At 55.3% G+C, this 14,911-nt stretch overlaps 1 protein-coding gene across 2 annotated transcripts in view; it reads left to right on the top strand.

Moving 5' to 3' along the window:
• The window catches only part of SLC45A4 (solute carrier family 45 member 4), a 73,737-nt gene that overhangs the window by 36,875 nt on the left and 21,951 nt on the right, over nt 1-14,911 (top strand). Inside the window, exon 2 of one of the 2 annotated variants that reach the window (XM_027078005.1) lies at nt 3,293-3,938. In XM_027078005.1, the coding sequence (XP_026933806.1) occupies nt 3,695-3,938 (244 nt within the window). In that variant the 5' untranslated portion in view covers nt 3,293-3,694. Of the gene's footprint in view, nt 1-3,292; nt 3,939-14,911 lie in introns of those variants that run through there. The other variant, XM_027078006.1, reaches the window with a different exon arrangement.

Genomic DNA, 14,911 nt, shown 5'->3' with positions numbered 1-14,911 from the left:
GGCAGGCTCCCCTTTTGAGAAGACGGTGCTCGTGGCCGGGGTTAAAGTGGGACCCATGGGTACGTCTGGAAGTGCACAGTCCCTGGGCCACCAGACTGGCCAGCAGGACACCGAGTGTGAAGCAGACTCCGCTGACAGGTTAAGCAGCTGTGCCCGCCCCTGGCTGTGAGGGAGACAGTCACCCTACCCTGGAGAAGTCCTGCGAGTGGAGGCGTCCAGCCAGGGGCTCCCTCCCTCTCCCTCACGTTCTTTCCAGAGGCCACTGTTGGACCATTCTTAGAAATTTAGTGGGAACCCCAAACAGGAGGGACTCGGGTGTGGTGACTTGCTTTGCATTGTAGAGGGGACACGCTTGCACTGACCTGGCGGTCTGTTGGCGTGCGGCTTTCCTAAGGACGCAGGGCCCTTTGCTCCCCAAGGGTTCGGTCTCTACCTCCTTGGCTTTCCCAGTAAGTTCAAGACCTCTTGCTTAGCCATCTTTAGCCGATTCCGCAGGCCCTTCAGCACGTGCAGCCGTAGGCCTGGGGTTGGAACCCAGAGCCTGAACATGATGGAGGCCAGGCAGCTGGCTGTGCTTCCTCTGCAGCCCCTCGCTGGCTCTTACCCACCTTCTCTTTGCAAATAAATACCAGGAAATGCCACCACCTGTGGCCTAGGTGATCGACGGGGAGGGAACAGGTTGCACCTCGTCCTGCTTATAAACCTGACCCTAGACGCCACCCCTCCTCGGGGAGCCAGTGCCTTGAGCTCACCTGCGCTTCCTGTTCTGCTTTGAGCAGAGGCTGTTTTAGGAAAACAAAGGGAAGTGAGTTCACTTCAACTCAAAGTGAAGTTGAGTTTGCAGCTTCTGGGCTAGCTGATTGATTCAGAGTGTGATAAGGTTTCAGCGTTTTTAGGAGAGCCTTTTTCCTGTCTAACAATAACCTTAGGGAACAACCATGCTCTGCAGGATGCTGTGGAGGCATCCTGGCTGCTGCAGGGCGCTGAGCCCATCCCTGACCTCCACTCTGAGCCTCAGTAGCAACCCCTCCCCCTAGTCGTGACGACCAAAAACATCTCCAGGCATCACCCAGGGCGGGGTCCCCAAGGGTGCCGGTTGGCCCCGGGTGAGACCCACGGCCTTAAAATAATTCGAGTGCGCCGTTACACAGCTTTATTGCCTACTTTTTAGCCGTTGCTGAAACGACTCCTAGCGGAGTTTGCTGTATTTCGGGCCTGAGTCTCAGGATAGATACACAGTGGTACAAGGGGTGATGGGCCAGAACTGAAGGGTTTGATTGAGTCCTTAGCATTTCTGAGAAAACCAGTCACAGTCGTTCGGCTGGTCAGTCAGTGTTCAAGACACGTCTGGATGTTCTGTCTTCACATGAAAATGACCCCTTACCTAGTGGAAAAAGGCATTTAAAATCACTGACCCTGTTCTGGTGTAAGAGTGACACGTTGACTCAAGGGAAGGTCCCGAGATTTTTGTCTCAGGATGGGAATCACTCGAAGGGCAGGGGTGGGATGAGAACCGTAGGGTGTTGGAAGGTGTTCATGCTGGGTGTTTTGTTTTCATACTGTTTTGTTTACATTGTATATGTGAGAGAGTTTCATGGTAATGTTTTGTAAAAAGATTGTAGCAGGGTGCCAGTTTGGAAATACTTTTTTTCCCCTCAAATAAATTCATTCATTCATTCATGCATTTATTTATTTATTTTTGGCTGTTTTAGGTCTTTGTTGCTGCACCCTGGCTTTTCTCTAGTTGCGGTGAGCGGGGGCTACTCTTCATTGCGGTGCGTGGGCTTCTCATTGTTGTGGCTTCTCTTGTTGCAGAGCACGGGCTCTAGGCACACGGGCTTAAGTAGTTGTGGCACATGGGCTCAGTAGTTGTGCCTCACGGGCTCTAGAGCGCAGGCTCAGTGGTTGTGGTGCACGGGCTTAGTTGCTCCGCGGCATGTGGGATCTTCCCGGACCAGGGCTCGAACCCGTGTCCCCTGCATCGGCAGGTGGATTCTTAACCACTGCGCCACCGGGGAAGCCCGGAAATGCTGGTTTTAATCCAGATACTGATTATACAGTAGAGAGGACATTTATAAACGTGATAGAAATCTCAGGTGTGAAGGCTGCAGTTTGGAATTGTCATTAAACTTGAGGCCTAAGAAGCAAATTTGTAGGTAGGATCACTTGGACCTGTGATTCCCTGGGAAGTTTGGGCTGAAGGAAAGAGAGCATGAGGAGACCCCAGCGTGGTGGAGTAGTGAAGCTGGGGTTCCGGAGCCCCAGGGTAGCAGCTCAGCGGTGCCAGCAGTCGGGCTGGGAACCCGCCATCACTTCCAGGGCTCCCTGAGGAGGGCACTCGGCGAAGGCCACCCCTTGATTTCTGGTCCTTTCTGGGGAGAAGGGGAGAAGGAGTTAAGATCATCTTGGGTTAAGTGAATATTAACCAGAAGTATTTTTATTTAAAACGATGGTTGAAAATTTTCAGTAAGCCCTCAGCTACCGACCTACCTTAACGTAACATCACATTTTCTGTGATTTCACCTCGGGTTGAACGGAAGCCGTGTCGGAAGGCCGTGTGCAGAAGAGCAAGGGTGTTACTGCATCCGTGCTCTGGCCTTGCACAGGGCAGACGGTTGCTTTCCTAAAACCTTTCTAAGGGGACGTTTCTAGTTAGGTTCTCGGCAATCCACACTTGGTAGTGGTGTGTTCATCCAGGTAGAGACAGCGTCACAAAGCTGGGTCATAGGTACCGGGATGGTGGAAACAGGATTGAGGGACAGGTTCCAGGGCCCCGTGGAATGTCCTGTGCGGGTGGGGGTCCTCAGGCCCCTCAACGTGGTGTTCAGTGTTCGGCACGCGTTGCGTGTATGTTTTTTCCCGGAGAGGCACTCTTTCATTTCATTAGCAAGGGGCTTCATAACAAACAGGTCAAGGACCACGGCTGTAGACGGCCCACAAAAGGAATCCAGCGCCTCAGGGTGGACTCTGAGCCTCCCATGTGCCCCTTCCCTGGGCGGGGTCCCCGCACCCAGCGGGCTGTCACTGCCAAGGAGCTCTCTTTCTGTCTCCCTTTCTCCCTTTGTTGTCCCGTCTCTATCCTCCCCCCACGATTGATTCCATGCAGGAAAATGTTGTTCTTCTAAAAACTGGGTTTTGTTTTCTCCGCAGATGACCTAGGGTAAGGACCAGTGAACGGAGGCCCATGGTCTCCGAGAGGCTGAGGACCAGCCCCTCGAGCAGGGCGCCCGGATCCCGGGGTGGGAGGCCCTGAGGCCCCGTCTGACCGGGCAGGGCTTTTCCTCTCTTGCAGATCAACCAGTCCCTCGATGGGGAGCGACGGCGGCCTACCTCTGTGTGTCACCTGCCCACCTCTCTGTAGCAAGGAAAGGAGCTTCAGCACTTCTTCAGTAATGATGATGAAACTGGTATTAACTGAATGGCATTTATGGATTTTTAACTCTAATTCACAGTAAACCAGCAAGCCATATGTTGAATCCAACCAAAAATCGTTCTGTTCTGCTGCGTGTCTCATCCGATTGTGAGAAGTTTCGAGACACCTGTTTGTACAAAGAGGAATATAAGTATTATTACTTGCTGGAGGGACACACTGAAGCAGAAAGAGAAGACGTCTTAATTTATCCTTAAAGATATATGATAGAATTATTTATATAGGTAGAGTAAATATATATATATATATATATTTTGGGTGGTAATGAAAATGGCCCCGCAGAATGCCGACTCGGAATCTCTGCGAGTTCAGGAGTTGCCGGTGCCCCTGCCGGACCTGCAGAAGCCGGGGAGCGCGGAGGCGGAGACGCACGACGAGACCGTCAGCGAGGGGTCCATAGACCGCATCCCCGTGCGCCTGTGGGTGATGCACGGGGCTGTGATGTTTGGCAGGGAGTTCTGTTACGCCATGGAGACGGCGCTGGTCACGCCGATCCTGCTGCAGATCGGTAAGTGCCGCCTGGGCTTCCACGGGGTCCTGGCCCCGGGCCTTACACGCCCGTGAGTGTCGGCACGCACACGGAGCACCGCACGCTGGCTGACGGCTGTCCCCGGCCTCCTCTCCCTTCAGCCTCCTCCGATGGGCTTTCCCCGTGTCCCCTGGTGGGGGTGGGGTGGGGTGGGGGGGAGGTCCTCGGATGCTCTCGTGGAGTCAGAGGTCCCAGCCAGCTGGTGGCTGGGCGTTGGGGCGTGTGTGGCGTTCCCAAGCTCTGGCCCAGCGCGTGCCCACCTCCCCCGAGGTGCCTGCAGACGCGGCCACCAGCTGGGTAAGCCCTTGAACCCCGCTGCCCCTCACTCGCTCGTAAAGTGAGGTCAGTCGCAGACCAGCCCGGGTGGTTGGGCAGGAGACATGCCCGCGCTCAGGATAGGGCCTGGCTGAAGAAGACACCAAAGAGTGCTGTGTGTGTGTGTGTGTTCTACTTCATCATATTGTTGTTATTATCGACTTAAGTCTGAGTTTACTGTGGACTTTAGGTGGCTGAATGATGGATATTTCCAGAAATTCTCAGAGGTAACACTCAGGTTAGCATTACTAAGCCTGGTATATGAAGACGCTGGCATCCCTTCCAAATTACCACTGGGGGTGCCTTAGGCCCTAAAAATGTGGCCAGGGTATTTAATTTTCCCCGTTGTCTAAGAAAGTTTTAAAATCTGTAATTTTCCAACTGGATAAGGGGCCAAACTATTTAGAAGCATGTTTCATTCTAGAATTCCACATGTGTCTAGTAAAATATTTAAACAATCTATTTATTTTGGCTGTTACAGGAAAGTTTCTCTGAACGTGGTAAAATGCTTCTTGTTCAGAGAGCACAGGCTAAGGCCCAGCGTGGTGCAGATCAGTTAGAGAAGCATGCGGCCCCTTCAGTTATGAACGGGCCCCTGGCGTCAGGGCGCTCTGCAGGCAGGTGCACTTGGGCATTCCACAGCACAGCAGGTGCCGTACCTGTCTTGTCAGGCACGTTAATAAAGGAGCAGGCTCGTCACTCTTAGTGTTTAGGTTGCTGTGTTTCAACATGTTTTCCCTTTGGCATCGCCGGTGTTTTATTTTTCATCTTTAAAAATAAGAGGCCTGGGCTTCCCTGGTGGCGCAGTGGTTGGGAGTCCGCCTGCCGATGCAGGGGACGCGGGTTCGTGCCCCGGTCCGGGAGGATCCCACATGCCTCGGAGCGGCTGGGCCCGTGGGCCATGGCCGCTGGGCCGGCACGTCCGGAGCCTGTGCTCCGCAATGGGAGAGGCCACAGCAGTGAGAGGCCCGTGTACCGCAAAAAAAAAAAAAAAAAAAAAAAAAAGAGGCCTGAGAAAGTGGCCCGGATGAGTTAAGAACCTTTTCTGGAGAGTTGGGGGTGGTGGAGTGTGCACCACGTGGGTCACTCTTTGTTCTTTCATCCGTGTGTGGATCACCTCTCATTTACCCTGCTCACCTTCCTCGGGTGCCCACATGTGCCAGGCCACTGGGGGTGGATAGGGCGCCATGTCTGTCCCCGTGCGGCTTAGTCCTCGTGCTGGAGGTGGGGGAGTGACCCGCCTTTGCTGAGAGGAGAAGAGCTGGGGTGAGATGCCGGCCCCCAGAGGTTGCGGCACCCCCTCCCGGGCGGGCTGGGGAGACCTCTCAGGGTGGGCGGCTCCAGAGTGGCAGTGAGGCGAGAGGCTTGGAGACCACCTTTGTGGCCAGACCTCAGGATGGGCTACATCCGGTGGCAGTTAATCTTACCAAGCATTTATTTTGTCCCTTTGATGTGCAGCGATGTGGGTTCGTGGGTTGAGGCCTTAACGAAAGCAGTGTGGCTAAGCTCGTGGGGTCAGAGTCAGGCACCATTATTTAACTTCTAGATCATCTCACCGTGGTTATGGTGACAAATACAGAATTCAGAACCTCTGATTACTGAGAAATAAGTTGGTAAGATTGGTAGAGATTTGGGAGCTCTTATTTCCACATTTCCTTGGTGATAAGTCGTGTGTGTTGTGGCTCAAAACCCTGGAACCAGCACAGCTCCTTGGAACTTCCACACTTCACAGGCTGTGAGTCTCAATTTCCATACAACTTACATTTCATTGTTTGGTTTTGAGTATTTCGTGTATTACATGAGACTTGTATCTATTTTAGGTATTCCGGGGTAATACGTATTATGTGTTTTACTATATGATACGTAGGCTAGACATTAAATGTAGCTTTTGAAAGTCGCAGGTACGTTGGTTCCACATGAACATCCAGAAATGGTGATGGGAAGAGGGAGGATTGTCACCACAGGTGGCCGTGACAGACGGACCCAAAGGAGATGAAGGTGACCCTTGTCACTGACCCTGAACACTGCATAGGTCATGGTCATGGGCAGAGCAGGACTCTGGACAGAGGCTGTTTGCACAGGTTAAAGGAATGCTGCTTAATGAGAGTTGTTCCTAGATGGGCTTAGACTGCAAACAGACGACAGATGGCCAGTGTATTTCTCAGGGTTGTACTTTCATTATACTCTTAGGGGCAACATAGTATTCAGAGTTTTCTGATCTGAGTCAGAGCTTCTTAAAGTTGTCTGTCACACCCAGAGGTGTGGTGTTTATTACTGGATTTTGTATATTAATAATTATTAAAGCTGAAACAGTATTCTCCCACTCAGCGTGGACAGTTTGATCCCCTTGATAGACACATGTCTGCAGTTGGAACCAACACCACAGTTAAGACCAGGAATATTTTCATTGTCCCAGGAGCCTCCCTAGTGGCCCCTCACGTCAGTCCACCTTGACCCCCGTCACCACCCGCCCGCCTCTGTCATACATAGTTTGGCCCTTTCTGAAGTTCGTGTAAACAGCATCACAAGTCCGTGGCCTGGTTTCTGCAGTGCTTTTGTGGTTGAGCCATCCGTCCTGCTGCACTGACTACTAGCCCACTGAGTGGACCCACCCCCCCTTTGCTCTATTCATTCACCAGCTGATGGACAGGTGGATTGTTTCCATTTGGGAGCTGTTTTAAATAAAGCTGCTCTGACATTACCTGCAAGGCTCTGTGTGGACCTGTGTTTCATCTCTCATGAGTAGAGACCTCGGAGTGGGCGTCTGGCCGCACGGTAAGTGCCAGGGTTACTTTATAAGAGAAGACCGTTCCCTCCAGCCTCCACATCCTTCACGGCATTTGTGTTTCCCTAATGAATACTGACTCTCAGCAGCTTTCCGTGTGCTTAGTGGGCATTCGTGTATCTTAGGTGAAGTGCGTGTTCACGTCTTTTGCTGACATTTCAGTCAGGTTGTTTGTCTTCTTAATGAGTTGTGAGAGTTCTTTATTAAAGAGTCCTTTATCAGATATGACGCCCTTGGGCGTCTAGTTCTGTCCGAGGGATGATCCTGTCTTGCACGTCGCTTCTGCGGTGAGTGGCGGTTTAGATGTGATGACGCGCAGCCCGTCCCCGGGCCAGGCTCTTGTGGTCAGTGTGTGCGTGTCCTCTGCCCCCGGGGAGGCTCCGAGCAGCGCCCGTAGCGCCGTCGTCCCGTCACTGTTCCTGCAGGTCCCCGCCCTGCCCCGCCCCCTTTAAGGGCAGATTCAGACGGGCTCACCTAGTGGCCCGTGCCCAGGGGAGGCTCACTGTGTGTGTGTGTGTGTGTGTGTGTGTGTGTGTGTGTGTGTGTGTGTAAGGAAAGAACGAGTGACGCACCTTAGATGCCAGACGTGTCCACGTGGCCTCGTCAAAGGCCGGACTCCTGGTTTCCTCGGTCCCGGACGGCCTGCCCCAACCCGGGCACATGAGGCCTCTGGACCTGCTGGCGTGTAGGACACAGAAGGCCTGTGGGGAACTAGGGAACACTAGGGTCAGTGCCCACCCCAAACGGAGCTAATATGCATTACCTCTCGTTCCAATTGCGTGTGTTTGCCCTTTAAGCGGATGTGGCCAGTCTCCGTTAGAGATGCGCAACCACTCAGATGAGGACACACGTAAATACTATGGAGACAGCGTTAGTCACCATCCCACGTGAGGAAGCAGAGGCTGGGAGGGCTGGTCCACCTGCCTCCCACCTGCCTCGGGGGAGCCCACCAGGGGGAAGTCGGGTGTTTAAACCTTGAAGTGTCTGGCCCGTGTTTCGGCTTCAGCATCCTGGCAGTGGAAGCTGTAGGTTTCACTGTGTTACAGACCTTTCTGGTTTGTGGTCTCACGGCCATCTGCGAATAGAGCAGGTGGGCTGCGCGGTGAGCAGAGCTGAGGGAAGTCGGTGGTTTCAGCTTAAATCCCCAGCCCTCGGCCTGGCCCCTCCCTCCATCTGCATTTCAAGTCCGCTGCGTTGAGGACCAGGGGAGTCACAGGCTGGGAGATGGGGTGCCCTCCACCCCACAGCGGCCCGGAGGGAGGATGGATGGGGCGGGGAGTGGTCGCCGCAAGGTGGTGCTCGGAGGATACACGGAGTGTGCAGGCCCCAGGAATCGTGACTGGTTCCCATGTGCTTCTGTTGTCCCCAGCGGGCACCGAGGTGGGGAGCTCATCCGCCCCCTGCTGGCTCCACTTCACGGGGGAGACACTGAATTCTGAGTCCTCCTCCGGGAGGCGAAGCACACGCCCTAATCGGGAGGGAACAGGTCTTGGTTCTGACCTGTGGTCTTGGTTCTGATACCATGGAGATCCTGACAGCTTTGGGTGCTGGGCCCCATCAGGAGGGCGCCAGGGTGCGCCTCACCCGCCAGCAGGTTCCCTGCCCCTGCTTCTGGGAAGGTCCTGCCACATCCCCGCTGCGTGGTTCTAACCAGTGGCGGGCGTCCCAGCCCGTGGCCGCCCATCTCAAGTCGTCTGGGATTCACTTGGTAATTTTGTGGCATACTGAAGGGTAGTGGCTTTGTTAGAATCTGTATTTTCTATTTGGTTGGAATAATTCTTTTCATAATTGAGTGTGTCGCTGGAATCGAAACGGCTCCTTCCGAAGGTCGGCGGCCGTGCTGGGCGTGTGTGGGTGCTTCAGGAGTCCGTCTCATGGCGGCTGCTTTGAAACCCCACCATCTCTTCCCAGGTTTCCATCGCCTGGCATTGAGGATGACAGCTGGAATCCGTATTTAGGTTAGAGTTAACTTCCGTGGTCCGTCTGTGAGCTCAGACCGTGGTGGTGGGGTAGGTACCGGGGAGCCAGCCTCAGCCACACGCCCGGGCTCTGCACACGCCCTTGGAGGAGGCCAGGTCATTTCTCTTCCCAGCGGTTCCGGGGGGCCAGGGCAGGAGCAACCCCACTGACGACAGGTCAGAAAACCTAAACTGGGCCGAGCAGCTTGTTACCTGGGGCACCCACCACCCAGGGAGCTCCACAGGTGACAAACCAGGTAACTTCATTCTCATGAGATGGTTCTTTTGCCAAACCAATATCTATTCCTGGTTCCTGACACGGTGCAGTGTGGTGGCTTCTCTTGTGGCGGAGCACGGGCTCTAGGTGTGCAGGCTTCAGTAGTTGTGGCACGTGGGCCCAGTAGTTGTGGCATGCGGGCTCTAGAGTGCAGGCTCAGTGGTTGTGGCTCATGGGCTTAGTTGCTCCACGGCATGTGGGAGCTTCCCGGACCAGGGCTCGAACTCGTGTCCCCTGCATTGGCAGGCGGATTCTAACCACTGTGCCACCAGGGAGGCCCGTAAGTGCAGTTTAAATTGGAACACTGTAAACCATTTGTGATTGCTGGCCCCTGGCGTGAAGTGTGTGCCCCGCCACCAAGGACACCGCAGCACTCTTGGCCTCGTCCACAGCAAGGCTTTTGTCCGGCCAGTTTGGGACCTGCATTGAGGGCCCCTGATTCCAAGTGAGCACCTCTTGTGCCGGAGCCTCTGGACCGGCAGCAGTGCCATCCCTCAGTGCTGGAAGGCGATGCCGCGTTGCTGGGCTGTGGAGGACAGAAGGCCCATGTGACAGCAGAGGAGGAGGTGGGTGTGACGCCAGGACAGCCCTCCCTCCCTGGTCCTATTGGCCGAGACCTCTGGTCGGCACAGCATGGGAGGAACGCCCACCTCTCGTGGGAGACACTGCAGGCCAGCAGTCCCATGACTGCCGTCCCGTGAGCTCGGGAAGAGAACGGAGCAGGCCCAGTGCAGCCACCGTGGTTCTACGTCGTCCCTCGCAGAGGAGGGTGCCTTTAAAAACTTCAGTTCTGGGCTTCCCTGTTGGCGCAGTGGTTGAGAGTCCGCCTGCCGATGCAGGGGACACGGGTTCGTGCCCTGGTCCGGGAAGATCCCACATGCCGTGGAGCGGCTGGGCCCGTGAGCCATGGCCGCTGAGCCTGCGCGTCCAGAGCCTGTGCTCTGCAACGGGAGAGGCCACAACAGTGAGAGGCCCGCGTACCGCAAGAAAACCCCCCAAAAACAAAACAACTTCAGTTCTGCTTTCTTGAATATACAGCATTTTCACCAAGTTCAGCGGTCACGTAGTGAGACTGCCGCCCCTCCTGCCCTGCAGCACCTGGTGCTGCCCCTGCAGGCAGCCGGTTTCGTGCGCCTTCATCAGGAGGTTCCCACACGTGTGACACACGCGACAAGCCCCCAGCAGCAGCAGAGCATCCAGGGCAGGTAGAGAGCCCAGGTCCAGGTCAGAGCAGAAAGCCCGTGGCTTTCTCTCCAGGCCGAAGCTGTGTGGCAGCCCCGGGGAGGGGCGGGGCGCCTTGGCTCCGCCCTCGCAGGAGGCTTCCCACTGACCTCGGGGCTGCCCTCGGGGCCGCCCTCGGGGCCGCCCTCAGGTGCCTTCAGCATCACCGTCATCTCTCCCGCTTCCTGACAGGCCAGGTCTGTTAACACACTGGATTCCCACCGTTCGTCGAGCACTGCAGCTTTAGCAGGGGCCTGTAAAAATATGTTATGTTCTTAGGGTTCAGGCTCAAAGCGTCAGATAAAGGAGGTCAGGGGGCACCTATAAAAACTGCTGTTTTGTTAGTGTCGAGGGGGTTCTGGTAAGACCCACAAACCCGAGGCGAGGAAGAGGGTGAAGGTGTGGCATGCTGGGGGCTGGGGGCCCAGAGGCCCCAGCAGGCATAGCAGCACCCGTGCCTGCTTCCTGCAGGGCCTGTGGTCTGAGGGCAAGGGAGGGGCTGCCCAGGAGCTCCTGCACACCAGCTCCTGCTGCATGCTGGCACTGGAGGTAGGTGCCCGTCATTTGCATGCCGTGTGTGTGCATGTGTGCGCGTGTGTGCGTGGGTATAATGTGTGCGTGTGTTGTGTGTGTGCACGCGCATGTGTATAATGTGTGCGCGTGTGTGCACGGGTATAATGTATGCATGTGTACATGTTAATGTGTGTGTGCCCTCAGGTGCAGCTGATGAATCTGGCCTCAGAGTTGGGATCAAGTGGGAGCGTGGGGTCCCCTCTGAGAGTCTGGGAACAGCCTGCCCAGAGCCCTGAGCAGACCTCGCTGAGGGGCAGGCGCCCTCCTGGGCTGACCCAGTCTGTTCCCAGACAGCCTTTTCCCTTGGGAAGCAGACCCCCGCCCGTTGTTTCCTCTTGGTTCAGGAAGTGTCCTGGAGGGAAGAGGAGAGTCATAGAGGAATGTCCTGTGGTCTCTCAGTTGACGGCGAGACGCGACTTCTCGAAACCTGCCTGATGATGGTCGGGGGCGCCGTGACGGCCTGGGAATGACCGAGTGGTTTGCAGGGTTATTTACGCAGAAGGTTAGGTTTAGTCTTGTCTGTCTTGTTCAGGAGGGGTGAAACTTTGTTCATTTTGTATATGTCTATTTTTCTTCTTGAAACACTTTTCCACTTTCTGTCCTAGCTTAATGTGAATCAGGATTCCTAGGATATGATTTGTCCCAACTTGAACCTCACCTCTTCTTCCTGTGGGAAAAACCTACCCTTTAAAAGCGCGCCTTAAAGAAAACATTCGAAGTTTAAGTGCCTTAACTGCTATAGTCATTTTCCTCCACTCCCCGGATTGCTGAGGGAAACTGACAGCGAGGCCAGCGCCGCTGCAGCAGAGTGGGAACGTGACCCGGGGGCAGCCCCACTGAATCACCCGCCGCATCAACACCCTTCTGTAATCCAGGCCCCTGCCCCCTCACCCCACCCTGAGTTGGAGGTTACAGCCCGGCCCGCCCAGTGCCTTCTTGTGCTGTTGACTCAGGCTAGCGTTCAAAATCCACAGGGCAGCGCCCGGGAACACAAGTCTTTGGTGAGAATTGAGCAATGCAGGTTCATATGCTGTATCCCAAGTGCAAACGCATGTCCCCTGTGGCGTCCTTGAGTGAGCAGGATGTTGCCCACAGGTGACCTGTTGCGAGTTAACCTTTTGCACGACGCATCTAACGTGGACCTTCCAATAGGTGTGCTTTACACTCTGCAGCACTTCTGCGGCTCAGATGTGCCCGCTGCCTTCCTAGGAATCCCCTCAGCGTCTCATGACGCCCCAGGGGCCTTCTGCAGGTGGCCCTCTTGGTTGGTCTTTCTGTTTTGTGAAAGGAGATGTAGCACCTCACTGCCCTCAGTTTCCTTTGTACCACAAGAATTCCTAAGGCATACCTTGCTGGTTCACCTGGCACTCCTGTTTTTTTTGTTTTTTTTTTACAGCTTTATTGGAGTATAATTGCTTTACAATGGTGTGTTAGTTTCTGCTTTATAACCAAGTGAATCAGCTATATATATACACACCTGGCACTCCTTGATTTCACGAAGCTGCGTCACTTACGGGCTATTTTCAGAGAATCGGGCCACCATGTCGCCTGAAAGAGGGACAACTCAAGGAATCTGGAGGCCTCGTACCAGAAGACCCGGGAAATGGGCAAGTGGTCCAGGCGCGAGTGGTGGTTCTGGGGACCAGAACCCAGGGGAAGGACACAGCGCCCAGCTTGTAACTGTGTTTGCTTTCGTTGCCCAAGCCGAGGCGATGCCCACAGGCCTCCAGAGGCTTTCAGGCCGCCGGCCCATGCCTGGGACATGTGAGGACCCTCGCTGTCACAGCGGGCAGAGGGTCCTGAGGCGTCTGGTTCTGGGCCCGTCCTCCGTGCCACCGCTGTTCAGTGCATGGGAACCTCCCCTGTGTGGGGGTTCGGTCCTGGGCTGAGACTAGCTCAGAGTCTTTGAGTTTGGATTCTGCGTTGATGCTTCCAGTTTTCATTTTCAGCGAAAACTGGACCAGGCTTGGCCATCCTCCTTCAGGTGGTGGAGGGTTTCTTTGTTGTGCTTCTTATCCAATAGTTCTTCTCGCATCGCTGGAAACTGATGCTGTCCAGTCCTGGAGAATGCTATCAGAAGGCCCTCTGGGGATGGGTTTCCCCTGGACCTGCCCGCCCTGTGTGGCGCTTGGCTCACCCTGAGGCTTATACTGGGTTGCCCGTCTGCAGGCCCGAGGGTAGGGGCAGGTCTGCTCTGCTCCCCAGGGTCCCCTGCTGTTGGGAGACGGTGCTCAGGCTACTTCCGTTGGGACTTGGGGGACGATTGTCTGGCAGTCGGTCCTTCCCTGTGGAGAGAGCGCTGGGCTCAGTCCTCGTCGTCCCCCTGCCCCCCGAGTGCCATCTAGCGAGGGGGCAGGTGCCGCCCACAGGGCTGGAGGATGGGCCTTGAAAGACTTTCAGTCTAAGTGTGAAATAGTACAGACGCAAAAGGACAAAGGCTGTGTGATCCCACTCCCCTGAGGCCCTGCGCGTAGAATGTGGGCCCTGGGGGAGGGGCACGGGGAGTGAGTGAACGGGGGCAGAGTTTCAGTCCTGGGGGGATGGTGGGGATGTCCCTATCACTGAACCCACAGGTGGTGAGAGTGGTCACTTTTACGTGATGTATATTTTACCCCCATTTTTTAAATGTGAAAGAAACCTGGATGGGCCTTACAGAATATCTGATTGAAAACTGGATTTCCTGCTGACGAGAGACTAAGGAAGCCTGAAGGGTGACACATGGCCCAGGCTGGGAGGTGGCAGAGTGCCCGCTCTCTCAGTGGACGAGAGTTCCAGACACACGTGTGTGTCCGTGCCTGGGAGCCCTGACGTGACCGCCCACCCAGGCCGGGGGACCCTCACAGTGCCCCCCAGAGCACAGGCAGCATGCCGGGGGGACCCATAAACGGGCAGGAGTTTGTCCAAGTCTCCTGAATTTTGAAGGTGGTTGAAAACCTGTCGTGCAGGGCTGTTTTGTTTGCGTTGGGAAGTCTGGATTTCCTTGTGTTTCAGATCATTGTATTTTAGAAACAATGAAATGTCAGCTGCAGTCGTTTTTCCCAAGGAGCTCTGTGCCTGTTGTTCTTCCATCCAACGCTTACTGAGCACCTACCTGCCAGGTGCCGGGCGTGGTGCCAGGGGCGGGGGGTGGGGGCGCGGTGCGGGAGCAGCCTAGGCTTCTGCTTCAGGTGGAGCCGTTTGCACGTAGGGGTCTGTGTGGGGATGCCGGCGCCCTCATGCCAGCGATCGAAGGGCCCCAGGTCAGGGAAGGCCTGGAGGGAGGTCATCTAGCACGCTGGCGCCGAGGCTGTGCCTGGTACTCATGGGGCCTGGGGTCACGGTTGTGATTCATGGTCTGAAGAGGAAGAGTAGGAAGGGCAGTCAGAATACAGGTCACTGCCCGCTCTGTCAAAGGGGAGCATGCGGACAACAGGAACAGAACAGGAGGCAACTCCCGGGCACAGAAAGGGGGCAGGGGATGGGGAAGCTGTGTGGAGGACGTGGCCCTGGGCCTCCTGGTCGCAAAGAGTAATAAGTAGGGGGTCAGTGAGCGAAGGTGAGTTGGCACATTCCAGGCCGCGGCACGGCAGGGAGAGGCGTAGAGGGAAGTGCAGCGTGTTGGGGAAGCTGTGACTAAGCCTGCGTGGCACGAGCTTGGTGCAGAGTCGTCTGAGGGAGCTCTGGCCCCTGGTGGGCCAGATCCTAGGAGGCCTTCTGTGCCACTCCAAGGAGGCGATTTACAGAGAAACCCGAGCGATTCTGCCCTTGGCCAGTATTGCACACACGAGCAGCGGTAAAGCAAGAATGGTTTTTAGAAGTCTTATTTTTTTTTTTTTTTTTTTTT

This window comes from Aethalodelphis obliquidens, unplaced genomic scaffold (assembly GCF_003676395.1).
Source record: "Aethalodelphis obliquidens isolate GAN/ISIS:26980383/991018 unplaced genomic scaffold, ASM367639v1 scaffold41, whole genome shotgun sequence".
In the NCBI taxonomy this organism is placed as follows: domain Eukaryota; kingdom Metazoa; phylum Chordata; class Mammalia; order Artiodactyla; family Delphinidae; genus Aethalodelphis; species Aethalodelphis obliquidens.
Note: the sequence above shows the minus strand (reverse complement) of the source record. Positions and strands in the feature narration are given on the sequence as shown.